At 40.0% G+C, this 27787-nt stretch overlaps 2 protein-coding genes and 1 long non-coding RNA gene across 6 annotated transcripts; 2 read left to right on the top strand and 1 right to left on the bottom strand.

Moving 5' to 3' along the window:
- The first annotated feature begins 176 nt into the window (after positions 1-176).
- On the top strand, positions 177-11647 carry sh2b1 (SH2B adaptor protein 1). Of its 2 annotated transcripts, XM_082164071.1 has the most exons (11): positions 177-667; positions 933-979; positions 1629-3689; positions 3882-3983; positions 4476-4567; positions 4718-4794; positions 5054-5206; positions 7158-7369; positions 7618-7792; positions 9831-9921; positions 11488-11647. In XM_082164071.1, the coding sequence occupies exons 3-11, from the start codon at positions 2013-2015 to the stop codon at positions 11507-11509; spliced, it is 2601 nt and encodes an 866-aa protein (XP_082020197.1). In that variant the 5' UTR covers positions 177-667; positions 933-979; positions 1629-2012; the 3' UTR covers positions 11510-11647. The 2 variants fall into 2 exon arrangements, with proteins under 2 accessions (XP_082020197.1, XP_082020198.1); XM_082164072.1 differs by lacking the exon at positions 933-979.
- Positions 11648-13652: 2005 nt separating this feature from the next.
- On the top strand, positions 13653-26744 carry atxn2l (ataxin 2-like). 3 transcript variants are annotated; one of them, XM_082164045.1, is made up of 24 exons: positions 13653-13961; positions 14198-14295; positions 15418-15457; positions 15544-15600; positions 16078-16149; positions 16436-16613; positions 16695-16816; positions 16937-17028; positions 18243-18476; positions 18567-18910; positions 19003-19089; positions 20512-20643; positions 20726-20794; positions 20880-20950; positions 21534-21883; positions 22006-22075; positions 22154-22303; positions 22387-22450; positions 23572-23753; positions 23866-23995; positions 24210-24316; positions 24484-24666; positions 25931-26102; positions 26280-26744. In XM_082164045.1, exons 1-24 carry the CDS (start codon positions 13941-13943, stop codon positions 26333-26335), a joined length of 3081 nt encoding a protein of 1026 aa, XP_082020171.1. In that variant the 5' UTR covers positions 13653-13940; the 3' UTR covers positions 26336-26744. The 3 variants fall into 3 exon arrangements, with proteins under 3 accessions (XP_082020171.1, XP_082020173.1, XP_082020172.1); XM_082164047.1 differs by having other exon boundaries at positions 13654-13961; positions 20880-20944; positions 23572-23732; XM_082164046.1 differs by having other exon boundaries at positions 13654-13961; positions 23572-23732.
- Positions 26745-26879: 135 nt separating this feature from the next.
- On the bottom strand, positions 26880-27787 carry LOC309494658. Its single transcript, XR_014204432.1, has 3 exons — positions 27676-27787; positions 27332-27416; positions 26880-27247 (listed from the first exon to the last, which is right to left on the bottom strand). It is a non-coding gene; the product is annotated as an uncharacterized lncRNA (long non-coding RNA).

Below are 27787 nucleotides of genomic sequence, written 5' to 3'. Positions count from 1 at the left end.
TAGGTACTTTATGAAAATAGTATTGGCTAAAATTGTATTATTTTATACATTTTTCACATAGCATTTGTCATTTCCAGTCCTGAGCACAGATTCACTCACTGGAATAATCAAGTAATAATCTCAAATTCAGTGTATTACAGCCTCCAAACATATGACTCAGCCATCAGCCAGAGCAACATCCAACCTTGTTTTACTTTTTTGCACAACTGTCCAATGTGGCTCCTCCAAAAAGTGCACATCCCTCTTCCTCAGATTTTTTCTCCCATTGAAAATCCCCCTTCTCCAACACTCCCTGTCCCCCCAACCTACACCCTCTCCCACTATATCGCGAGAGACTGATTGGGACAGCAGGCAGAGAAATATCCATATACCTGCAACAAGAGCAGTTGTAAAGCCTTTATGAATAAATAGATACCCTATGATTCATCAATAAGTTTAGCATCAACGGGGGACAGCTAGACGGAGAGGAATGAATATTAGTGTTAACATTGGCAGACAAACTGCCTGCTTAGCAATACAGCCAGCTAGCTGACCAGCAGCTCTAACTTGATAATTTATTAGCAGTGCTGGGTTAGCTAGTTAGCACCAGGCTAGTTCAATATTTGCACTTAAACTTTTTCGAATTTCTCTCACGCCAGCGAACAAATTTCGTCTTTTGTGCAAAAAGGTGAGTTAATGTGACATTTCTTTCTACTGCTTAAGATCGTTAGCAAACTAGCCACCGTTTTATGAGCTAAAGTTAACTGGCTAGCCCGAGTTAGCTTGGTGTGTTGACATTATCCGCGTGAGAGCGTATTATGACAATTCAATTTTATGTCAGACAGCTAACTAGGCGAAACGAGTTGTTAGACCTTGTATGGTTTCCTATATCACATAATTTTATCGTAACTACAACTGACAGGCCTTTACGCTTTATATGTTTTTCTTTACAGCTAACGTTAACTGCACCGGCTTCGAGTTACACACTGGCCTGAAGATGGTGAGTTATCACCGGGGCTTATGAGCATCATTTCTGCATCCTCCGGTCGTGTAAATCGTCTAAACTGATTTCATATCAGTGTCTTGGTTTCGATTAGTTTGAGTTCAAAGGCTCAAGAAGCTCCATTTGTTGGTTCTATTTGGTTTAATAATAAAATAAATGAGAAATTAGCGCTTAGCACGTTCTTCAAATATCAGGTGGAGAATTGGGTCTCACAACTCAAAGCAAAACAACGCCTCTCTGTTTCATGCATGACACTTAAAACGAATAAATGTCACAGTATAATTGTACATATAATTCACACACAAACTCAAAATCTCTAATAATTTATTAAATTTTCTGATGTTTCGAAACCTGTATGATTTTCTTCTGTGGAAGAGATGTTAGGGAGAAAGACAGCCTCGTTCTCTATTCACTTTTGACAAGAATGACAAGTTGTCATTCTGCCATTTCCTCATACAGTTTTGTAACACCATGAGTAAATGATGACAGAAGTTAAATATTTGGGTAAACCATCCCTTTAACTTCAATATTGTTAAAAAAAAAAATTTTGTTAAGACATTGTTATTGTGCAGTATATTATTATAATTGTTAGAACATTACTTAAAATAATTCATCTATTTTCTCTCTCTATGTATCCATCATTTAGGTCACAAATCCCTACCGCAGGATCCTCGCAGAGCCTTAAAACCGGAGACCACCTGAGAACTAACATCAGCTCAGCTGGCCGAATGTTTTGTTACTCCCCATACATACATTTACACATATTATTTTGTGTAGAATGTGAGCTATTTTAGAGCACCAAAAATTGACGTTACAGAGTTATATCTTTTCTTTTTCTTTTTAAAATGGGGGAAGACAATTACCAATCACTGTCAGGCCACATTTTTTGGTCAGATTTTCCAAATTCATTTCAATTGTGAAACCGTAGCCTGATGAACAGATTGCGCGTTTCGCATACGCACACAGATCGCAACGATCCTGACGTCTTTGATGATCGTTTGGTCTTAAATTGGTCACCTATTAGTCAGTCATGAACGGCTCCCTTTTAACCCCGCCCAGCCCACGGGCTGCAGCTAATTCATCTCCCCTTCCACCCTCCCCATCTCCATCGCCTTCTCCTCCATCTCCTTCACTGTTGCCCCTCTCAACGAGACCCCCACCTTTGCCTCCTCCAGCTCCTGCCAGTCAGCCCTTGTCATCATTGTCTGACACACCCACACCGTCTCCATCTCCCTGCCTTAGTTGGACCGAGTTCTGTGAGCTCCATGCCCGGGTAGCCGCCGGTGACTTCGCCCGCCATTTCCGGGCCTTCCTGCTGGAGAACCCGCATTACTCCCCTGATTCAGCAGCGGCTTTTTGCCAGCGCTTCACCGACAGATTTGTTCGTCATTTCGAGAGTGAGCTCGAGGGGACAGGTGTCGGTAGGGAAGGAACAGTGAACTGGGTCGCCCAATCAGATGTTACGTCGCTGGAGGAGGATGCAGCGTCTCCGTCCCTGCTGCCACCTGAGGCCGCCACCCCGTGCCCACCCACTCACACACGGGCTATGCCCAAACCGGTCTTGACCCAGGAGGGCCGCGGCACAGAACAATTCCAGAATACAGGAGCGTTTCAGGATTTGTATGCTCATACGCAGATTCTCCCACCATCCTCTTCTTCATCGTGCTCTTCCTCTATGGGCGGGAATAATGGGCGGAGGGAGGAGAGGGGAACTGCAGTCAAACACAATCCATCTGGCTACAAGGACCTGGAGGAAGAGGAGGACAGCTGGGCGGGGCCCGTGGCTGGAGAGGAGGTGGAGACAGACATAGTAGAAAGGGACGATGAGGGCGAGAGTGAGTTGACCTCAGAAAGAGCCGATCTCAGCCAGACTCTGACATGCCCCAACTCCTCTGGCACACCAGCAAATTCTGGGTCAAAGGGTAATGGGACACCCATTGGGGGTCACTCCAAAAATAAACTAAAAAAGCGGTTCTCTCTACGCAGCGTGGGCCGTAGTGTCAGAGGGAGCGTGCGAGGCATCTTGCACTGGCGCAGCTCCTCCAGCGACTCCCCTCAGAACTGCAGCGTGGGTAACGTCAGCCCTCTTCCTTCCAGTTACAGCTACACTACAGGCCTGCAAGATGGCAAGAGGAACTCCGGCTCGCAGGGTGTTCCCTCTTCTCTCCCTGTGTCTCTCTCCCTTCCCCTCTCCCTCCCTCACTCGTCATCCTCTTCGTTGCCCCCTTCATCCTCCAGTAGCGCCACCTCCCTTTCATTTTCCGAGGCCCGTGACTGGCGGAGGAGCAACGGCGATGGGGAAAAGGAGAAATGGAGTCACCGGTTAGAGAAACTGCGACTGTCTCGCTCACCCCCGCCGACGTTGTCCTCCGCAGCTCCACCTTCATCGGTCGTGTCCCCCTCTGCGCTGCCACCAAGCAGCATCAGTGCCTCCAGGAAGATGGGTAGGCTTGTACGGGAGGGAGGTGTGACCGTGTGCTCGTCTTCGGACGAGTTCGCCAGCACTCATGGTTTCCCAGGCTTTTCCTTTGGACTGCTGCACCACGGCACGGACAGCACGGCGTCAGGGCATCCCACGGCCACCGGGGGAGCTGCAATCGGACGGGGTATGCGTTGGCACAAGTGCCGTCTGGTTCTGAAAGAACGAGATAAGGATGGAGTGGATGGAGGGATGGAGTATTTCCTGGAGTTTTACATCCCGCCTAAGGTGAGTGACAGGATTTCTGCTTAATGTAAATTATGTGTACAATTTTACTTGCATATATTTACAAATATTTTATATACGTGCTGTCGTTCATAGGTTTGGGGTCTATAAATAATATATATAATATTAAAGTACCAGCTGACTAGTTTAAGTTATATATAATTTATATATTTTGACATATTTGAATACTTCCAGTCCTCCAAGGCCAGACTGACTGTCCCATGCGGCTCTATTGTTGACGTGAGGAGCACTACAGCTATAGAGGTGCCAGACAAAGAGAACACCTTCCTTCTACAGGTACGTCAGAACACCTATTTTTTTTGTCTTCAGCAGTTAGTCAAATCTTCAATAATAATGCAAGAACTTGACCTTAACTTTACTTGCATATGCATCAAATACAGTGTTCCCACTGTCATCTGATGTCTCATTAATAAGTATGCATGTCATAGTTGTAGAGCTCTGTTGATCATTAAATGTCATATAAATTAGGCAAAACTGTACTTTTTTTAACATCCCTTCCTGATTTTTTTTATAGATAAATTACAGAATGAAACACATTTAATGAATCTCATGTGTGACAAATGGTCACAATCACTAAATAACTTTTTATATAAATGTAATCTGATTAATAACTTTGGGGAATTTTAGGTATTTTATTCATAACTGTGATTGTAGTTCACTTTGCATTTAGTTGCATCTTGTGTTGTTGCACCCATCTCAAAGATCCTAATCATTGAAAACTGAACGCATAGAACATTTGCACATTTGATCTCTTCTTGTTTTCCTCAGTTGGAAGGTCAGGCGCAGTACGTGATCGAGACCAGAGATGCAGTTCAGATGAGAGCTTGGCTCAGTGACATCAGAAACGCCATTTGTTTAAGGTAGTCTTTGCGTTTTGAATCATTAAAAATAGAAATGTGTTTGTGTTTGGAAAGGTTCGAGTTATTAGTAGTTTGCATGCTTGTATGACACCATGTGACAATCAAAACTCAGCAATGATCTCAAATGTACTCGTTGACCCTTCTCATCAGTGAGCAAGAGGATGTTGAGGGAGTGTGTGGCAGTGCTCTCAGTGTAACGCCAGAATTCAGCGACCGTCTGTCTCAAGGTAAGCGTTTGGAGATGATGTCACCATGATGTGGTCAGCTGCATTCAGGACAGTATGTGTAATGGGACATGTGCTTACGCATGTGCCAGTGTTAGAATGAGCCCACAAATCTCAAACTGGTGATTCTGTGATTGAACAGAAGTATTCAAAACATCTGATCCGGAATTGAAATATTTATTTGTAGCAGTAAAATCTAATATAGGTATTTAGCAGTAACCACAGATGATGATGAATCAGATATTTGATGTTTTCACTGTAGTGTGCTATGGTGGAGTTGGTGGTTCTCCCCAGCTGGAGCCTCTACCCCCTGAGTTACCACCCCGTGCCCCTCTTGACGAATCAGACAGTCGACTTCTTGGTGGGGGCGGGGCCGGTCTTGGCACACCTTTTGCTGAAACTCCTGATGCCACAGGTACCGTACTACACTAAACACACACGTTTTGCCATAGATCATAATGACATCTACATTACCCTAATACTTTTAACATTTTAATGCTTTTGCAAACATTGCTTATTTAATTTATGAAAAACTGGAATATTGAGAAAACAATTTGCAAATAAAACAGAATTCCCAACACATGTGTTCAGAAAACAAAATCATCACTCCAGGGTTTGAAGTTTTAGCCATTGGAAAAGCTGTTGTTGCTATTTTATTAAAGTCTATTTACTTTAAATTCATCTTATTGTTACCGATTCATCCATGCATATGTTTTCCTTTTTTTTTTTGCCTCATAATCTTTCTTATAATTCACTTAAAGGAACACTCCACCGTTTTTTGAAATAGGGCTTATTCACCTTCTTTCCTACATTTAGATAGGTGGGCAAATGCATTTTTGTCTCAGTGCATGCATTGTTTTAGTTTGACAGGGTCGGCGCTAGCTTAGCTTAGCATAATGAATGGAATCCTTTGTTGCCAGCTAGCATGTCCTAAGTAAAAGTGATATAAAACAATTAAAAAACCCACCTAATTACTTCTTGTGGCCTGCATATTCACAACAAGTACAAATAGCGATGCAGATTAACACTAGACGATTTCCTATGCAGATATTGACTTGGGACTATATTAGGGGGAAGCACAGGTGAAGCACTGCTTCTTGGGCGCAGAGATATCACGCCCAAGTAGCAGTGCTTCGCCTGTGCTTCCCCCTAATATAGTCCTTAATATATAAGTCAATATCTGCCTAGGAAATCGCCTAGTGTTAATCTGCATCACTATTTGTACTTGTTGTGAATACGCAGGCCACAAGCAGTAATTAGGTGGGTTTTAAAAAAATTTTATATCACTTTTACTCAGGACATGCTAGCTGGCAACAAAGGATTCCATTCATTGTGCTAAGCTAAGCTAGCGCCGACCCTGTCAAACTAAAACAATGCATGCACTGAGACAAAAATGCATTTGCCCACCTATCTAAAGGTAGGAAAGAAAGTGAATAAGCCCTATTTCAAAAAACGGTGGAGTGTTCCTTTAAAGGTACACAGTAAAAAAGCAAAACTGCATGCATTTTTTAGAAGAACATTGTTTTAGTTGTGTTTCGGCTCTGCGTGACTGCGGATTAATTTGGTTATCCTACTGCTCATAAAACAATCACTACTAGGCTTAAGAGATATAACCAGTTTAGATGGAAAGGATCTTAAGCTGACTAGCTGAAGACGTTAATGTTGCTAAACCCAATTATAGACATGGTACATCCTTGAAAATAAATTCCAGGTATAATAACCATCCTACTAGATTTTAAATATAAACACTCACCATAGTGAATCAGATTAAGACAAAAACGTGTTTTGGAAGGATTAATGATGTATTGACTCATTATTTTAAATGTAATTAATTTTGAAGAAAAAAAATTACATAGTGTACCTTTAAACAAAACAACTTGATCTGTGATGTATGGAGGACTTCTCTAATCAACTAGTCAGTTTAAGCCCCACCCCTTTCTTACAGTCGACTGCAAGCTCGCATTCAGATCTTCCAACAACGTCCAATCAACAAGTGGTGCAACCAAGTCTCCACCTTTTTTTTTTTTTTTTTTATATAATCTGTTTCACTCGGATATATATTACAATACGGAAGAAAATATCATTTCATTGCGATTTTTAAGTAAATAGAGATGCTGTGCGATGATATTGTTCCAAAATATTATTATTTAGTAACAGGACTTTTTGGATGCACATCTAATGTGTTTTTATAGTCGTTTTGGAAATGTTATTTAATTATTTTATTTTATTTTATTATGGTTTTACAATGCAGTAACCCAAAATTCAGGTAAAAATACATGGATGGAATCTCAGTTACTGACATTAACTCTTACCCTTTTGATAGATCAAGATAAGAGGTGTTGAGTTTTTCCCCTGTTTTTTCTCAGGGTCATTCCTGTTCTCTGAAGGTTCTGTGTCAGAGACTGTGGAACATCCTCTGAGTGAGTGTCAGTGGTTCCACGGCACACTCTCCCGTCTTAAGGCGGCCCAGCTGGTGCTGGCGGGTGGCATGGCCAGCCATGGAGTGTTCCTTGTGCGGCAGAGTGAGACACGGCGTGGAGAGTATGTCCTCACCTTCAACTTCCAGGGCAAAGCAAAGGTAAATGCGTGTGGTTATGCTTATTTAACGTTCAAAAGGTTTGGTAAGGTTGGTAAGATTTATCTTATGTATGGAGCCCATAAAGGGATCAATATGTCTTTAAAAATGTCTTTACTTCACTTGTGATCAGTTTAATGCTTCCCTGCTGAATAAAAGTATACATTTCTTTAAAGGATCCTTTTCTTTAAAGGATTTTTGGTGAATAGAAATAAATGCCTCTTCCTTCTGCTCTGGCATTTTCCTCCTAGCACTTGCGCCTCTCCCTGAATGAGGATGGACAGTGCCGTGTGCAGCATCTCTGGTTCCAGTCCATTTTTGACATGCTGGAGCATTTCCGTGTGCACCCCATTCCCCTTGAATCTGGGGGAGCCTCTGATGTCACCCTCATCAGCTTTGTGGGGGCCACGAATGTGCGGCAACCAGGTATGAAAGGTTGGGCTCTGCTTTAAGGTGTTAAGGTTTACGACAGAGCGTAGATAACAGGAAAATCCTGCATTTTTAGATGACAGGCAGGTGAGTGATCTCCCTCAGAACAGCTGATTGGATTAAAAATATCATAGACATTACAGCAGCAGCAGCATGGGGGGGCAACCTAATTTTCATTTTACGTCATATTTTGAAAGCAGAATATTTGTAGAATAAAACCATATTGGAAAGGTTCTCATCCTGATGTTAAAGTGAATTAGAATCCACAATACTGGTAAACTTGTCTCCAATTTCATTTCACTGACAATAAAAAACAATACATTGTACTAAATCAGTACTTATTGATATTTTATACACGTTATGTTGTGAGTAAATGTTTAACAATGTAAATTTTTTTAACTATAGTTTTTAGCATTTATGTTATTTGACTTAATTTATTCATTCTGTTCTGAGTAATTTTTTAAACAGATTTGAACTCCAAGTCATTACCCACCTTATTGTGCACTGCAGTAGTAAACTATTTTCTGTGAATGTGTGAGACTTCCGATTCATTAGCTGCTAATGGTAAATAACTAGAAGTAAACAGTAAAACTATTTGCGTTACGAACAAATGTGTTTAGAATTATGAAAATACATAAAAACAACATGGTAAGAAATACCAGTTTGCAATATCAAGCAGAGTAACAAGCTGTTTTGTACAGCTAAAAATAACTGGAAGCGAATGAGACCAGAAGCCAGACACTCTTACGTGAAAAAATAAGGAGGATAACCGAGACAAGGACTCTCTTTATAGTTCATTTATTTATAAATGAAATCCAGATGACCTATTTTGCAAATGTAACATCATTTTCATTTGTAGTATGGTGAAATTCAATTATCATTGATGCTCAATAATAGAAATATCACCCACGAGTGAATCACATAGAAATGTTAATGCGTACACCGGTCTGCACCTTCACAGATGTGACATTACATCCATGAAGTATGTTTCAAGTTGTTTTATTAATGAATTATATCAAATTTTATCATATAGTTGCATTTCCTGTGCATTTTAATACCATTTGAGAAATACACTCTTGTTTTTTGTGAGTGAGAAAAATGTGACTGCATCTGACTGGATTAACAATGACAGGATTATGTGGTTAATCCCAATATTTTAATCAATTGACCGCCCTAATAAAGACAAAAATGTTAAGTTAAACAGCTGTTTTGGGGGAGATCCTGGTGGGCCCACGAAAGGAAAAAAAATAACAAGAAAGATTCCTTAGAAGGCGTTTAGCTTCTGTCAGTTTGATTCTTGAATCCCGGGTAGATTTTAGCGACGCACATGGTCTTTGGCAATGAGCTTGTGTGTGTCATGTGAGTGGGATGAATCGAGAGTGATCGTACGTGTATGTGTGTATATTCATAAACAACATGGCCACTGCATGAGTTGTTCGCACCTGTCACAGAGAAATGACTAAATGTGGGATCACCCTGTGTGTGAGTTCACTTCCTGTCACAGCATGCTTTTAAAAGGACACTTTGTGCAAGCATCTGCTACGACTACTCGCGCACACACAGATCCATCGCTGCTGCCAGAGTCTTCTGCGCATGGCTTTGCTTTTGATTTTTGATGATGATTGTCTCCTAATGTGATTTCTGTGTGCTTGACCTGACATATGACGACCCCTCCCCCTCCAAATGTTCAAAACATTCATCAGCTCACCTTATCTACTATTTCCTCATCATGATCTATCCTGGATCTCCTCTTCATCAGTTTATACCATCTAGACGCTCCATCTATACTTTTCTATGACTGCATCTTTTCTACTATTCTTTCACTATCCTCCATTCTTCTTTCGGACATACATATATTTCCTTCCATCACCACCGCCTTCCTTCATTTTGATTTTCATTCACACACTATTCCATACTGTACTCCTGCTCCTCTCCGTCCTCTCGCCCTGCTTCAGCCTCTGGCCTTTCCCATAGTGCATATCAGAGCTCTGATTGGCTGTTTCTGTTGTTGTTTGTCGTTGGGTCATCTTCGCAGGCCGGGAAAGGGCAGGCAGCCGCCCCACAGTCTGTGATGTCATCACCACGCGCCACCCCGACTCTCCATCAACCCCCATCTCTGACTGTGTGTAAGTGAGACCAGATTCAACAGAGAGAGATAGACAGAGAAGGTCTGAAAGAAGGAAATAAAGTCCTTCTTTTCCGGTACATGAGCGTTAGCCAATTATAACAAAGGTCATTTACACATAAAAACTGGTGCGATCAAATCAATTGATCGAATCTAACATAAAAGTTGTGTTTACAATATATGTGTGACGTGTGTATATGTTATTAAATTTAGATATATCATGTGTCTCTGTGTGTATACATATACACACATGTATTTATACATATATATATATGTGTGTGTATATGTACATATACACAGACACACACAACATAAATGTAATAATATATACACACACGCATATTATGAAAACACAAACTTTTATGTTAGATGTGATTAATCATAAATTTGTCTGCACTAATAAAAACATTTAAGTGTCAGAAAAGGATGGAAATTATAATGTAAAACTTACAACCCATTTAACTTTCGTTAAATTGCACTACTGTTCAGAAGTTTGGGGTTGGTAAGTGTGTTTTTGAAAGAAGTCTCTTACGCTCACAAAGGCTGCATTTATTTGACCAAAAATACAGTAAAAATTATTAAAATTTAAAATAGCTGTTTTCTATTTGATTTGATTTTAAAATGTAATTTATTCCTGTGATGGCAAAGCTGAATTTTCAGTGTCATTACTCCAGTGTTCAGTGATATGACAAATGTCTTAACTGTCACTTTTGATCAATTTAATGCATCTTTGCTGAATAAAAGTATTAGTTTCTTTTTTAAATCTTACTGACCCCAAACGTTTGAATGGTAGTATACATATTTCCAGTGAAATGGTAAATTCAAATGAGGAAAAGGTAGGACGTGACTGGACTGGACTGGATCATCAAAGTGTGCCATCAGGCAAATCATTCCTGAGGTATAGAGCAACTCCATATTCCCAAATTATGCAAATATAGAAAACATTCATTTTTTACATTTGCATAATAAGACAGGGAAACTGTATTTAGAATGTAGATAGTGTTCGTTTTGCTTTGATGGGGACTGGGACAGCAGATGAAAGAGTACAATGTGGGAAACATTTTGGAAGCTTGTTAGAATAAGACAGAAAAAGAGTAGCGACAGGTCATCTGTTCACTTCAGTGCACATCTGTCTGCTTAACTTCCTCATTCACAGCTGGGTTTCAGTTGCACACATCCATCCTGAAATGTGTGTCGCAGGGTAACACTTTCATTGAACATTTGCTCACTATTGCTGCCGTTAATCGTAATCTTTATTGAACGTCACACATTTATAGACAGTGAGTCCTGTCTCCATATAAACATGATTCAAGATTAGATGTTTCACTGAGTCCATGTAACGAATGAGCGGCGATTTATCAATCGATGACTGTACTGCTGTTTAGTGGAGGCAGGGTGTAAACAGTCTGAGCAATGTGTTGACCAATTCCATTACTAGCATGCCTCATAGCTGAGAGTTTCTCGTCAAACTTGCCTCTTATTCTCATTATTCTCAATTTTTTTGTCACATTTAATTCTCATTCCTCTCTCCTCCTGTACTGGTTCTTCTCTCTGTCGCTGTTCTCAGACTTGACCAGCAGACCCCGTAGTCCTCCTCAGCCGCCTCCTCCCCCTCTGCCTCCCGGACGCCCTCCGCCCCCGACCCCGCCGCAGGAACGAGGGAGCGAAACAGAGGCCGGAGGAGGAGGCGGAGCGAGCAGCGGGGCAGAAGAGTGCGAAGAACGCGAGCGGGAACCGCCGCTCCTCCAGCTGGAAGGGGTGGAGGGCGAGGAGAGGGAAGGAGGGAGGGCGAGAGCCATCGACAACCAGTACTCCTTCTTCTAAAAGGGGAAAACCACGAGGCGGGATAGAGGAGGAAGAGGAGGAGAGCCCTTCACAATCAGTATTTTCAGTATTCTCCAGCGGAAGAACTGACCGAGAGGGTCACAATCACACGACCGAGTTATTAACACTATTAAACATGAGCTTTCACGTTGCGAGAGAGTGATTGAGAGAAAGAGAGAGAGAGAGACACCCATACACATAAGCATATATGATACTGACGGTACATCTTTAAAACACTAAGTAACGGTACTACACTAAATTGGAGGTGCATTGTGAAAATGTTGGTCAGCTTTTACTAATTTGTTCTCCAGTGTTTGTCAGTGTGAAAAGTTCCTCCTCTGGTGCTGCTGCATAGGAAGGTACGACAGTGTCACTGAGCTGGCGTCGTGTTTTTAGCAACTTATTTCTTGAAGAGTCCTTCTAGTCATTACATTCATTCAGATGTCTAGTATTCTTTGACCCTTCGCACTTATACAAAAAGAGTTTGTTTTCCCCCTCAGGTGAGCGGATATTTTGACTTGTTCAGAGATTGTTACCCACCAGCACTCTTGTTGTTGTTGTTGTTATTATTATTATTACTGGAACATTTTAGTTGTTTTTTCTTCTTGTTCTGCCACTGACAAACTATGAATGTCGCAAAGTACTTTTCTTCCTTCCTGTTCATTTCAATTGTACTGATTTTGGTAGTTCAGTAGAAGGCATTGCCTTGGGCTTAACCATGTCCAGTTTTGCAACAACAAAAAATCAAGCCCAGTCCTCTGAAGTCCATTAGTATTACTTCTTAAGGTTAATTACAATATTAAACATCTCCATAAACTCCATTATTACCTCAGAGTCCTGATCTTTCACCCAGCTCCTCTGCTCTCCCCTCTCTCTCTCTCTCTCTCTCTCTCTGTTTTTACATCTTACCCTTCCTTTTAGCTTTACCATTTTTTTTTATGGTACGTTTATTTCAAAGCTAGAGTCCAGAGGAGGGAGAAACAATGTCTTTCATTTAAAGAAAAATTGTTATTGAGTACGAAAATGACGATGATGATGATGATAATAATAATGAATTTAATAATTGTCCAAATAATAGTATTAATATTATTTTTTCAAAATGCCTTTATTTTTGTTGTTTACTATATGAACACATAATATTTGTTCTCCAAAATCTGTTTTCTGTTTCTTTTTTTCTTCTTTTTATATCTCTTCTAATCTCACTCTGTCCCACTGCTGTCTCCTTCAAACTTTCCACGGATTTCAGGCAAACATTTTGAAAAGAAAAAAAAAGATAAAAGAGCCCCTTTCTTCTTGTGCCTTTTCGTGTTGTTAATTGTCATTCCCTCTTGTTTTGTGCCAGTCATTCTTGATTTTGTGCCTCAATCAGTCTGTTGCAGTGTCTGCCATCCAGTTCAGTGCCTGCATCAGTCTTCTGTTTTGGTTTTATTTCTCTTATCCTGTCTCTGCTATTGCAGTTGTTCCTACAGATCATTCAGTATGATTTGTTCTCGATCCACTTGCCCCGTGCTCCTCCCTTTTACCCTTTATTTAAACCTCTTATTGTGCCTTCTCTCTTTTCTCTTCTCTTCTCTCTCTGTCTGTCTGTGCTGGGACCGTGTGTTAAGGTGGACACTGTTGCCCACTCTGTGTAATTAGAGTTTCAGGTACTACATTGAATTAAATGATGATGATGTTGATGATGATGATATGATATGATATAATATAATTATACTGAAACAATATGTCTGAGTTGTGTTTTTGTAATATAGATAGATAGATAGATAGATAGAATTCGATTTAATTAAATTTTTCTTAACGAAAGAATGAGCGATTCTTTTACGAAGCATGCTTTACGTGTGGCTGTCTACGTGATATACGGGTCTTGTGCGCCATTGCGTCATCACGCCATGTTGTCCAATGGCAATCAAGGGTTTTTGAAAAAACAGCCTTCGCGTTTATCGCTGGCTAATTCACGCGACGTGGTGCCGGTAATATTTAATAGAAACATAAGCCTCATTATCTCTTCGTGTTCGTTCGTAACCGAATATCGGACTGAACTGGACTTCGGGCCGTAACGGAGATCGCGCTCGTGCGGATCTGAGAACGCTGCGGAAAATAAAAATAACACCGCAGGCAGGCTAGCAGCTAGTCCAGCTACTACCTTGTCATAGGCAACAAGGAGAATTTAGCGGGCAACTCAGTTAGCGGCTAGATATGTCTTTTCGCCGACAGAACGTGAGTACCACGTATACAAATTTCAATCAGTTTGTTTGATTTATACCATCTTTACTCGAGATTATTAAAACACATAAAGCTTTCAGGGTATAATTATTGTCGTCCTTCCTTAAGATTCCACTTTCATATGTAACGTGACATGCTAGTAAACCTGCTAGCCGTCTTTATAATATACGTAAATGTGATTTAATTCTTAATTTGTGTCAGCATTTAACAATCGATATGCTTTCTAACAGCAGCCTGGACCCGGTGGCCGCAAAACATCCAATGGAACTTCGGGGTCAATGGCTTCGTCAGTTCCAGGGAGTAACTCTAACAGACCCACTCCGGGAAGGTAACGCACGCGTTGGGCTTCAACGCTCAGAAAGTCCGCGGATTGTCATTTTAACATGAGGCCTACCGGTCAAAGTGGGCGTGCCCATAGCGCATATTTAATAGAGTCCATTGAGCACCAATCGTGTCGAGCCTTGTTAAATTAGCAGGAGCACTAGCCAATCGCCGCGAAGCATATTTGATTGGCACAATTTTGAGCCAATGATTGGCAGGATTGTCTTAAACGGTACACATCCGCCTAGAAAGAATAATGTCAACCAATAGAGTTTAGATTTTAATTGATTGCCATGTTTTTCAGCTAATGGCTGCTCTCGGAGGCGGGTCATGGGATGGGATCAGCAGTGTTTTGTTGTTGTTTTCCGATCCCATATGATTCAGTATTGTGTTCGACTTTCATCTTGAGCCATTTTATATACGCCTTTATAGAAGAGCCGGGATGCAAATGACAAAAAAGTACAAACACTCGTAATGTATAATCGGTTTGATTGATTGTGGCGACGGACACGAAATGTGTACATTTGCGCATGTTAATGTCAAGCTGTTTGTCTTGTCTTCGATTCGGCATTTGCTTCTTGTGTTGTTAGCCAGGTCCTCTAACCCGCTTTGCGGTCTGTCGTAATTAAAACACGCGCCTTGTTGCCATTGTTTACACATCCGCTTTGATAAATTGTATTTTGTCGTTACTCTCAACCAGATTCAATCCGATCGTTATCTTGTTACTCGTGTATGGTTGTCCTTTTGTTTTAGCACGCGTTCGCGGTGTCGTAATTGTTGTCCACACATGTAACAGAAGAGCAACTCTTGCAATACCGGGCTGTTTCGCGTCCTAAGTTGAGTGGAAAGACAGCATATTTGGGCGCGTTCCCGAACATTTGCTACAGCTCATGTGTACAGAAAATACTTAATATCCAGATTCGTGTTATATTGTTGTGTAAAAAACAAACAAACAAAAAACGTTGAAATCTTTGTTTGTAGTTGAATTAATCTATTCATATTCTGTCGATTATTATTTATATGTAAATAATTTATTGGTAATTTACTAAATAATAGTTTTGTTAAATAATTCTGTTTGTCAATTGTTGTTTATTTATATTTACTAACGACTGTTTATTCTTTTCTTAAGAAACAGAAACTCTGTGAAGATTCCTCCACAGTCACCACCTGTACGTAAATTCTTATGCGTTTTTAAACAAATTTTCCATTTCAAGATTACAAAATATTAATAAATATTTGTATGTATTATTTATAGGTGTTTGAGGGTGTGTACAATAACTCCAGGATGCTCCATTTCCTCACAACCGTGGTGGTGAGTTTTGGCATGAAATAAATATGGGCTGTTGAAAACACCCTGGTTTGATCTTTTTTTTTTTACTCCAAAGGTCCACCGTAATTAAACAATATTGACTTCTCCAGTTCGTAATTTATTGGATAAGATTTCTACCTAAAATATTTTAGAGCGTGGCATAACTAGAAATTTATTATTTCATTTATTTATTTATTTGTTATAAACATGCCCATGGAATTGTGCAATTTTATTGATCTACATGATTTTTCTAGGTCTAGAAATCACACATTTAAACTTGGGCTTTAGGTTTTTCTTGACAATGGGAACCTTTTTTCTTCAAAGAAAAGATAAAAGAAACAGTCATTCAAGGGGTGAATTGAAATCATGATTCTATAGACATTTTTAGGCTCCCTAGTTTTAAGATTCACTACTCCAATTTGTTTTCAGCATTAAGCAACAATATAAATACTTGACATGCGTATGCAATCTTTCCCTCAGGGCTCCAGATGTGATGTTATGGTGAAGAACGGCAGTGTATATGAGGGGATCTTTAAGACATTAAGCTCACGTGTAAGTCTGTCCCTCCAAATCTACTGGCACACACATCTGCATTGGTCCTGCTTTCTGAATCTTGCGCTTGAAGCTGTTGTTTTTAAGTTAATAATTGATAACCTAAATTTTCTAGAATCTAAAGCTTTGTTCTCTCTGAAACAAGTTTAGATTTGTTTTTCCAAATTTGATATTTGAGATTAATCCAGATATTTATTGTTTTGTGGCAAAGGTGTATTTTTCTGAACAACGCCTCATTAAATTTGACACACTGCTCAAATCCCACTCAATATCTGTGTGTGTTTAGTGTGAGCTGGCAGTGGATGCGGTGCACAAGGTGAAAAACGAGGAAGGAGATGGAGGCGGTGGTGGCGGCACACCTGTCCATCCCAGGAGAGAAGAGATCACAGACACCATGATCTTTGGCCCTAGTGACCTAGTCACTATGATCTGCAGAGATGTTGATCTCAACTACGCTATCCGAGGTGTGTACACAGAGGTACGCTTGAGTGGCGTTGTAAGAAATAGAAATATTTTTAATGCTTTGTCTGTGCTTGTGTTTTCAGACACTTTCACAGATTCTGCAATCGGCGCAACAAGAATAAATGGTGACCACAGAGAGAAGGTCCTTCAAAGGTGGGATGGAGGCGATAGCAATGGAGAGAATTTTGACCTAGATGCAGATGCAGTGAGTTCCACCAACATGCTCGTATATACAACCGAATATGATCACAGATTAGTGTATTATTGGAATGAATGTCTTTAGGTGGAGGTTTTACATGATTGAAGCTCCTTTTCTCACTTTCAGTCTAATGGCTGGGATGCCAGCGAGATGTTCCGCTTTAATGAGGAGACCTATGGGGTGAAGTCCACGTATGACTCCAGTCTCGCCATGTACACGTACGTTGATGTCCTGTCAGTTTTAGATGTTTTTTTTTTTTCTATGACCTTTAAAGTTGGAAGTGGAAAAGCCTTTTGTGCTTCAAACAGGATTCCCATTCTTTCCTAAAGTCTTAAATTTCAGTTTGATAAAATTTCAGTTCATATATAGCCTGACTACGTCAGACTTCATACTTCCGCTCAATTTCAGTTCGCTTCTGTACTCAGTCTGAGATAGCGACCTATCTCCCAGTTTTCCTCCGGCCTCAAAACAGCCGGCCAATCAACGAACAGAGGTCGGGCTGAGAGCTGGGACGTAGACGCTGATTGTACCGTGGATGCGTAGATTTACTTTACATAATCTGCAAGTCGTTCACAGCCATGTTCACTCCGGTATTTCGCTCGATGGTTTTGTTTTCGCATCATACATGTGTTTACAGTGGAAGTTAGATGCGGCTGAGCCAGCGCATAACACACGTCATAACCAAACGTTATGTGATTGTCTTACGGGTAACCAATGATTTTAAACTTCAGACAAGCGCCCCCCGCGAGAGAGAAAACACTTCTCTATTATGCCCTTCCAGACAAAGCAAAGCGAAGTAGCAGAGTTTGGTAAAAATATTTTTGGGGATAGAAAAAACAGGCATATGGCCCAATGTGAGTTATTGATCTTCAACTGGCTATAATTTAATTAAACGTTTAAAGTCAAAAGCAGCACTGTTTTATGTTCTACAGGCTCATGGTTTCAAAGCGTGTACAGTCAATGAATGCAACTCATTTATGCCTAGTAATTGCTTATGATTACTGTCGAAGTAAACAATAAACATTGTCATATTGTGCATATTTTATCTCATCTTTTTGAATGAGAGGCTGGTAGTAAAGCATAGGCATTTCAAAATAGGAGTCCCATTGTACTTCTTTGACCTTGTTTATAATTTATAATAAGTCCTGCATTATGTATTAGGTTTCATACTAAACTGTATCTGGCATATATTCAGTGTAGACTCTTGTGGTTTCTCTCTGGATCACCCGTCACAGGCAAGAAAGACCAAGAACATTAATTAACACATACAGCATATACATTTTATATAAAGTACTTTCACAGTCAATTTATTGCCTTTCTTTAAGCACATTGTTTTAGCAAAATCCAGTATTGATCGACCTCTGCAAACTTTGCAGGAGTCCTGTTAGAAGAATGTGATATTTACTTGATTTCTGGTTCCTTTCTCTGATAGGGTTCCTTTGGAGCGGGGCAGCTCTGAGGGCTTCAGGCAGCGAGAAGCTCGAGCCGCCCGATTGGCCAATGAGATTGAAGCTAGTTCACAGTATCGTCACCGGGTAGCGCTGGAGAATGATGATGGACGAACCGAGGAAGACAAATTCAGCGCTGTTGTTCGGGACAGGGACCGTGATGGCGGAGAAAGGGAAAGAGGAAGGGATAGCCCTGGGTTCTCTAGTGCTGGGAGCAGGTTTGACTCAGTCTTTTTCTTCACTGTTATCTTATATGGTCCTTCTCCTTAGTATACTGGTGATCATTGCTGTCTTTATCTTTATTTTAGGGAGAGCAAGTACATTCCTCTACCCCAGAGGGCAAGGGAGCGAGAAATGGGAGTTTCTGGAAGGAATGAAAGAGGTGGAGCTGTATCCACCCTGCCTAATCGAACAAATAGACCTGGCCCCCCGAGCTCCTCCCCTCGACCTCTCCCCTCTGGGAGTGGTCAGCCTATTCCTCCCACTGATAGGAGCAGTCCTCTCTCTGTCAGAGGAGGATACCCTACACACCAGTCACAGAGCAGCTCACCTACACAGCCAGGTCACTCTAGCCCTCCTTCCCCACACACACTCCCACATTCACTCTCACACCCACAGTCTCTCTCAGACTCGGCCCGGCCCGTCAATGGAGGTAAGTTTTGTGTGTGAGGCGTATTGCTTTCACTGTTTATGATGGTTACCGCCCTCTGTGTTACTAATGAACATTGCATTAATCTCTTTTAGTGTCATCAAGAATGTCACCCAAGTCTCAAAGGCCTGGACAGAACAACAGAAACCTGCGTACCTCAAATTCTCACTCCTCCCCTACAGGTCAGTATGCATACATGCGGACACCCACACACACAGGATTATGATGTCCAGCTGAGCTTTATGGGCTTTTGACATTTCAAATTGTTATCCCAGGGTCATCTATAACCCTGGGTCAATGTTGTCATGTTCATTGTTTGCATACTTCATATTTTTCACTGGCTTAATAATGGCTACATATGGTAAAAAGGTTGGATTATTGCACTTGACAAATATAGCTTTACTAACGCAAATTTCCTGTTTACACCTGGTATTTTAATCTGTCTCTTTTGTCCACTTTCGACCACTTCTGTCCTGATTTCCTCAGGGGGGGTGGGGCATGTCTGTCATAGAGATAATGAAACTATTTAAGACTGTTGTCAAAACATGACATGTCTATGAAAACAACATGAACATATGACTAGAAACAATAACACTACTAGATTAAATAACACTACTAGATTATGATGCATCAATGTTTTTGAAAATTACACTGATCGTCTTAACCCAGTCAGTAATATTGTGCATTGCATTTGAGTTGAAATTGTGAATAAACACCCCCCTTCAGTGATTTGCTAGAGGGTTAATAAACTCAACCAAACACATCCTCTATTAGATTAATCAGATATATACCTATTACAACTTAGGCTACATCTTCACAAAAGGACGCGAATGCGCATGTAAACTTGACCGTGCTAGTTTGAAAGGGTAACTAACGTTGTGGATTTGCTCTTGCCTTAAATGTTGTATCAGCGATTTCAGGCCCAAACATAAATGATCACATTCATTTAATCTTTCCTAACTATCCGCCAGCTGCCCGCCCCATAAGCATGCCGTCAAAAAAACGCGTCTCTGTAGGCAGCCTAGGCTCTGAGATCTGCACTCAAAAACAATTGGTTTCACCACCACTCAAAACCAAAATAAATAGTGTTCCAACCAATCACCGACGGGGTTGGTGTTGTGAGGTTTTGCGCTCGTGCACGGCGAAATGCACGCGAAAACTTTTGAAATATAAAAATATATATTTTTGAGGTTAAGACTCGTGTTCACTGAGACTGCACTTATTTGATCAAAATGCAGTAAAAACAATTAAATTGTAAAATATTGCAATGTAAAATATCATTTCTTTTAATATATTTTATAATGTAGTTCTCTGTGATGTCAAAGCTGAAATTTCAGCATCATTACTCAAGTGTTCAGTGTCTCATGATCCTTCAGAAATCATTCTAATACACTGATTTGGTGCACAGAAAACTTGTTCTAAAAAACTAAACAAAAAGTGTTTTGCTATGATTATTTTATTGTTTTACAAATATTCTTTCAAAACCAAAAAAGCTACTGACCCCAAACTTTTGAACGGGGTTTGTGTGTGTATACATTTCTATCCTCTGTTCCTTTGTTTTTCTTAAATGTAACATTTTTACCTTTTTCTCTGTCTCTCTCCAGTCTCTCGTTCCCCCAAACCAGATGCTCCTTCCCAGGACTCTCCTCTTGCTACTCCTACCTACGTGGATACCTCTTCAGTTACCATGGTGACCCCTAAACCCACTGGCCCCACCCCTCTGTTCCCTGTAGATGGTGAGATGTTATAAATTTGAATGGTTACAAACTGTTCATTTATACATGCGTCCGACAATCTTAACTCTTTCTTTCACTTTAGTGAACGAAATTCTGTCTAAGGAAAGGACGGAGAGTCCAGTTAGTCCTCAGGATGGCAAGAGCGGCAAAGGTAATCCTGAAGTTGTGTGATTCTTGGTAACTTCATTACATGCACTTCTCATTTAACCAATAAATGTTCTTCTCTCTCTTCATAGTCTCTACAGTCCAGCAGAGATCACAACACCTCGAAGAGCTTCGCAAGTTTGGTACTGATTTTAGGGTGAGTGTGTCATAGGTTGCATCTGAAATTGAATACTCTGAGTAGGTACTTCTTTTGAATATGTAATTACTGCATTTTCAGAAAAGTTGGGTCATTTTGTAAAATGCAATAAAATCAAGAATATGTGGTTTGGAAATCTTTTCTTTGTACTTTGTTTAAAAAGAATGACTATGTTTTTCTGAACTACTTAAATTTTGATTTTGAATTGTTTGACAATTCTTTCATAAAATTTGGAATAAAGTGATGAGCCATGACCCATCTTTGGTTTCAAAGACTAAGATGCTCCTTTTATACTCCGTCACGATACCCTCAATAATTACCAATTCACCTACTTATTGTGGACCATTTTAAGAGTTTAATTTGGAGATTCTTTAATCTTTTCATTTTTTGCCTCTGTCCCACCTTTTTTTGGAGTGTTGCATCCAACAAAATCAAAATTCGTTTATATTTAAATACAATTTATTAGGTCAGTGGAAACATTGCAAAACTTTTCTTTGTACTTTTGTCAGTTAAACATTTTTTCAAGAAAATTAACAAATTTTCCCTTTCTGATTTTTATTTATTTTATTTTTTTCATTTATTTTTTCAGCTTCCATCTAGTTCCAACCCCAAAACTTTGGCCTCTGACTCTTCTCAAACAAACCCTGCCCACAACACACAAACAGACTCCACCCCTCCTACAGAAGCTAAAGCAGCCCCGCCCACAACTCTGAACACTGAGCTTCCGGCAGAAGAGAGAAGTAGAGAGACAAATGCAGAAGGGGTGGCAACCACCACCCCTCCACCAGCCACACCCATTTCTGCACCCTCTGCCCTATCCGGCACTGCCATGCAAAATCCAACTGCAGAAAGGCAAACGGCAGGGACGCCCCAACCCGGGACCCCAGGCAGTGAGGAGGGCAAACCAGAGGCCACTGAGAGGCCAGAGGGAATGACTGAGTAAGTACACCATTTCAGAATATTTGGCTTAATTAATTTACTAATCACATTTGACAACTACTAGTGATACCATATTAAGTCTGTTGGTAATCAACGCTTTTCAAAACGCTTTCCCGATGCAGTCAAGTGAAGAAATCTACACTCAACCCCAACGCCAAAGAGTTCAACCCCACTAAGGCTCCTCTCAGCATGGTGAGAGCATTGATTTTCACTGTTTAGTTTCCTTTATATAGCCGTTCAAAAGCTAAGTGTGCCATGTCTATTTTGCAGGTGAAGCCCTCGGCCACTCCCACCCCGCCACGGCCAACTCCGCCCAGCCCAACAGTGATGTTGCAGCCCCCACCAGGCCAGGGAGCCATTTACAACACCCAGTACCTGAGCTACGTCTCGCCCATCCAGATACAGGGTCACTCCGTACAGGTCTCTGTCCCCGCTGCTCATTTTCAAAAACTTTTATAGTGGTTTGCAACATAGATGTTATATGTACTTTTTTTTTTTCCTAGGCACCTCAGATGTACCAGTATCCAATGACAAATGTTGGTCAAGGGAAGTACCCAAGAGCAAAAGGTAACACTTACATTGAACTCTTCATTACTGATTGTACTAATACTGTATGGATTAGTAGTAGTGTTAATAATTTCTTTTATCGGTCAATACAGATTATTTTAAATGCTTACTTAAAATGTTTTTAAGGTTTAGTTTTTTGTTTTTTACAACAACACCTACGAATAGGGCCTGAAACTCTTCATTTAAATGGATTCTTATTATCAGTTAAACACGTTATTAACGGCGTTAACACAAACCCATTTTGACGGCGTCACTTTTTTTATGGCGAGATTAACGCTCTTTTTGGCCTAGCAAACTTTGTAGTTTTACTAGTAACGTTAGAAAAACTACAACACCACACCGGATCTAGCTAGACCGGCAACGAAACAACAGGCACGCCGCGCACACTTGTTTGGGCTTGCGAGCCGGCCAAAGAGTAGTAGGCTAACGTTGCGTTTTGAGTGGATGGCGAGCGCGAGACGCCGAAATGGATGCCGATTAGATTCTGAATGGAAAGTTTACTTTTAAAAAGTTGCCAAATGGTTCCATTGACAAGACCAAAGTGATCTGTGTGTTTTGTCGTTGTGAACTGATCTATCATCACAGCACGTCCAGTCTGAAATAGCACTTGATGGCCAAGCACACAGCTGATGTGAATTCTCTGATGTGATTATTTGCTCAAAGTGTGAATGTTAGTGTGAAATTGAACACTACAGTATATGCCAATGTTGTTTTCAATAAAAAAAACATTTGCACAAAGCAAGCCGATCCACTTTTCCATGTTGATAAGAGCATTAAAATGAGAAAAAATAATGGAACAAAAAGAAATCAAGGGACATTTAGAGTAGATAAAAATATGCAATTAATTGCGACATTAATGCGATTAATTGCGCTAAAATATTTTAATCGTTTGACAGCACTAATTCTTAAAGTTAATAACAAAAATAGGGCCTAAAACTCTTATTTTAAATGCATTTAAAATATATATTTTTCAGATTGTATTGTAATATTATAATTTATTATATTATCATCATTATTATTAATAATAATAATAATAACAGTTAAAAGAAGAGTTTCAGGCCCTATTTTGCACTCTACTCTTGAAAAGTGTTGCATATTCGTGTATTACTTCTGCCTCTCAGGTTCTGTGGTGACTTCTCGTCCAGACCACAGCTCTTCAGCGCCCCCTATGCTCCAGGCCGCGGCATCAGCAGCAGGACCTCCTCTGGTGGCGTCTCCTTACCCTCCCTCATATCTGCAGTACAACCAGGTCATATCAGCAATGCCCCACTACCCTGGACAGGTACCAAGCTTCACGTTTCCGGTAGAACAAATGCTTCTAGTATTTCAATCAAATAATATTTTTTTAAATTGTATTGTGGATGGCCACCTTCACTAAAAAAAACCCCCCTCTGTTATTTCTCTCTCTATCTCAGATGTACTCAATGCTCCAGGGTGGACCACGAATGCTTGGATCGGGAGGGCACCCACAGGCAATGGGTCCCCCAGGCCCACAGTACCCTGGTCAGACTGAAGGACCGCCAGCCCCTCAGCAGGGGATGTATGGTAAGCATTTAAATTATTATTATTATTATTATTTATTATTATTATTATTATTATTATTATTATTTTTTTTTTTATTTTTATTTTTATTTTTTTATTTTTTATTTTTTTATTTTTTTGTGGAATGGATTGATTTTTTTGGTGTGTGTGTGGGGGGGTTTTTTTCTTTGTTTTTTTTGTCAACGATATACATTTTTCTTTTTTCTTTCTCCTTCAGCTCCGCAGTCATTCTCCCATCACTCTGGTTCCCTACATCATCCTCAGCCCTCCAGCACCCCCACAGGCAGCCAGCCGCCCCAACACCCCGCCCCCAGTCCAGGACAGGTAAGTCCACCTACCAGTCAATAGCAACTATACACCTATTCCACAAACTCTCACTCAAAGAACTTAGAAATTACAAAGAAATATTCATACAAGAAATCCCCCTAAGTTTCAGATGCCTTTGGTAATGATACTAAATGTTTTCTGTGTTGACTGTCTGTCTTTTGTAGTCTGGTCAGTCTGGTCCTCAGCCTCAGTCTTTGTACCACTCTGGGCCGCTGTCAGCCCCCACACCCCCTAACATGCCCCCAGGACACAGCTCCCCACAAGCCTCCTACTCCATTCAGGGCTACAGTCTGCAGGGACACCAGCCCCTTCCTCACCCGTACTCCTCTCTAGGACAGCTGACACAGGTGATGACCACAGTCACATACAAAACACTTCCACATCAGCAGTCACGTTTCTCAACAGTGCATGTCTGCTTTGTATGAATTTCAATGTCACTGGAGTTATTTTTGTTTATCCCAGTGTCAACATGAGGATTAAACATCAATCTGAGGATTAAAAAAAAACTTATTAGCAAATGTTCTGTCAATCACTTTCTAAAAATAAATCTTTTAAATTCTAAAAATAGATAATATACTATATAAATAATACCAGTCAAAAGTTTTTCTTTTTAATAAATCACCATGGCTGCATTTTATAAAATAAAATAAAAACCATCTGTCAGCGCTTGAGCACCAAATTCAATTCTCCTGCGCTTTACCGATCAAATACACACACTTGTGTGTCAATGTCCAACTTGAGTATTCACGTAAACGCAATCGATTATGTCTTAAGTGAACGTAAACGGTAGGGAGAAAATTGGATGTACGTCAGTCATTTTATTGTGCATCCCCAAATAAAAATTTAGTATTATTTTATGATGTATTTTCAGTGCAGTATTAATTTTTATTTTCTTCTTACATTTAAAAAGTGCTATGAGGGTGTTTCTAATACAGCTGTCATGGGAGTGATCGTAAATTTTAATTATTTCTATCTGACTGCCATGATCTGTCTCTATTTTTATTAAATTTTTTCATTTATTGGAAAGTCATAGAAAGGCAATAGTGGAGTTTTTTTTTCTTTCACCATTTGAGCAAATGGTAGTGCTAAAATTTTGTTTGCTACAATCTCCTTAGATACATCTATAGATCTTTACCCTGCTATAGTTCATTTAAACCCAGAAATGTCCAGTGTGTTCATTCATGTATCTCTGTTGAGCAGGGTGATTTTGTGTGTTCACATAGAAGTCAAAGGAAGTGGTGTGCAGGTCTTCAATTTTTTGGAAAGGTCTTAAAAATGGTATTAAAATGAAAGGGCTGATACCTGCAAGAAATTGTTCAAAAAGTGACAAAGTAATTTATGATGTTACAAAAGATGCTGTTCTTTTGAACTTTCCATTCACAGAAAAGTATGTTTTCAGTTTATAAGGACAATGAATAATTGAGCACCAATAATAATTGGGCATCAAATCAGTGTATTGTAATGATTTCTGAAGGATCATGTGACACTGAAGACTGGAGTAATTAAGCTGAATATTAAGCTTTGACACCACAGGAATACATTTTCTATTGTAATATTTTAAAATATAGTTATTTGTATTATGTATGTGTATAATTGTGTATTTTATTTCAGGCCCATGTTCAAGGTGCTCTCTCGGGTCCTCACCATTCTGGAGGTCACGGCCCACCACCTGTGATGTTGCTTCATGCCCCGCCTCCTCAGCAGGGTTCTGGCCCCCAGCACGGCCCTCCCCCACCCCAACAGGGGCCCCACCAGCACTACGCCTATGTTGGACACCCTCAGGGTGAGTTTCCTGCATAAGTGTGCTATGTGACTGTAGATTTGCTATCTACCATCCTGTTTTCTGTTACCAAAATCAGCTAATTATACAAATTTGATGTTTAATATGCAGCTATGTGCAGACACGTTTACCAAGGTTTTTTTTTTTAAATCAATTTCTGTTTTTCTCTGCACTCATCAGTGTCGGTGCAGGCTCATCCTTCCCAGCAGATTCCATTCCACCCTCCTGGAAACTGACAGTGTGACTTTTGAGACGGAGACTGAGCAGAGGATGCCCCCATCTGATCCTCCTGTGGGATCGCACATGTGTATATACCCTCCACCTGCTCCACGAATGGAAAAAAAAAAAGATTTTGTTTTTATTCACCTCTGGCAAGACTGAATGTGCTTGTTTTATTTCCCCTCCCCCCCTCCCCTTTTTGCTATTTTTAATTTGAGCGGATGGGGACACAAGTGTCTAAATCAGAAAGAGGGAACGAGTGAGCGTGTTAGACAAAAAATGTAAAGAATGAGGGACATTTTTATAAAAATACAGTGACCTCTCCCTTTGTCCTCAACCCCCTTATTAAATAAGCAAATAATAAATGGTTAAAAAAAGAACAAAAAAATAAAAAAAAAGTTTATAAAAATAAATTTTTAAACTCTCCATGTGTGTTTTGTCTCATGATTTGTTTTAACCATTAGTTGTTTTTTTTACTGCTGCATTCAGTGACTAGAAAATGCCTTTCAAGCTTTTCTTACGTATTTAATTTCTATCCATATTATTGCAACAGACACAATGTAAATTAGTAATTAACTTTATTTCCACATTTACAAGCCAATAACAACATTTTATAAACATTTGACTGTATCAAAGCTGTATATTACAAAGAGTCAATGAAATTTCTCTGCACTCATATTTTTGGAAGCAAAAGCCTGGATGCGTTATGTAGTAAACAGCAAATGTTTAAGAAAAAATGAAATTCTCAGGTATTGTCAGCAGATCTGTCGTAAGGATTGAGGGAAGAAGTGCAGTTTTCTGTGAGGTGGCAGTGGTTCAATGCTTTTTTGGTGGTGTTGCTGCACTTCAAAATTCAAAGCATGGGTATTTCTGGAGACTCAGGATGATTTTCAGGCCTCTAACCAACTTCACTTGATAAAAGGCAAATCCTGGAGAAAATATATTTTTGGTTCATTGAAAAATCCAAAAATGTCAGACAGTCAAGTACAGTAAATCTGAGAGCTGTGTAGTACCTTGATCATTATGAATTAGGCTCTGTGTTGACATAATCAGAGCTGCCCCGCTCATCATCACTGCTCACACTTCCACGGGACAGACCTGTTGGAGGGCAGGAACATGAAAATATTTAATTTCATGGAAATGAAAAATATTAAATGATTAGGTGTGTTGAGCATATATATATTAAAAAGTACATTTTGCTATTCATGTAACTGTAAAATACAATTCATGTGAACTTCAAGTATAGTGCTAAAGCTAATGAATTGATGTCACTTAATCATCAACATTTTGTTTGTCCACTGATTATCCATGTAAAATAAGTGCTAAGTGGAAGTAATTTTTTTTAACAATCACTTACGAGAGGGTTGGTTTTGGGGGTCTGAAGAGTTTCGGAAATTTTCATAATCGTGACAGTCTGTAAAAACACCACAGCATTCACACACTCTAAAAAAGTTGCTGCCTTACATTTT

This window comes from Leuciscus leuciscus (genome assembly GCF_965113295.1).
Source record: "Leuciscus leuciscus genome assembly, chromosome: 1".
Lineage (NCBI taxonomy): Eukaryota > Metazoa > Chordata > Actinopteri > Cypriniformes > Leuciscidae > Leuciscus > Leuciscus leuciscus.
The sequence above is the reverse complement of the archived record's forward strand: the minus strand, read 5'-3'. Positions and strand labels throughout refer to the sequence as shown.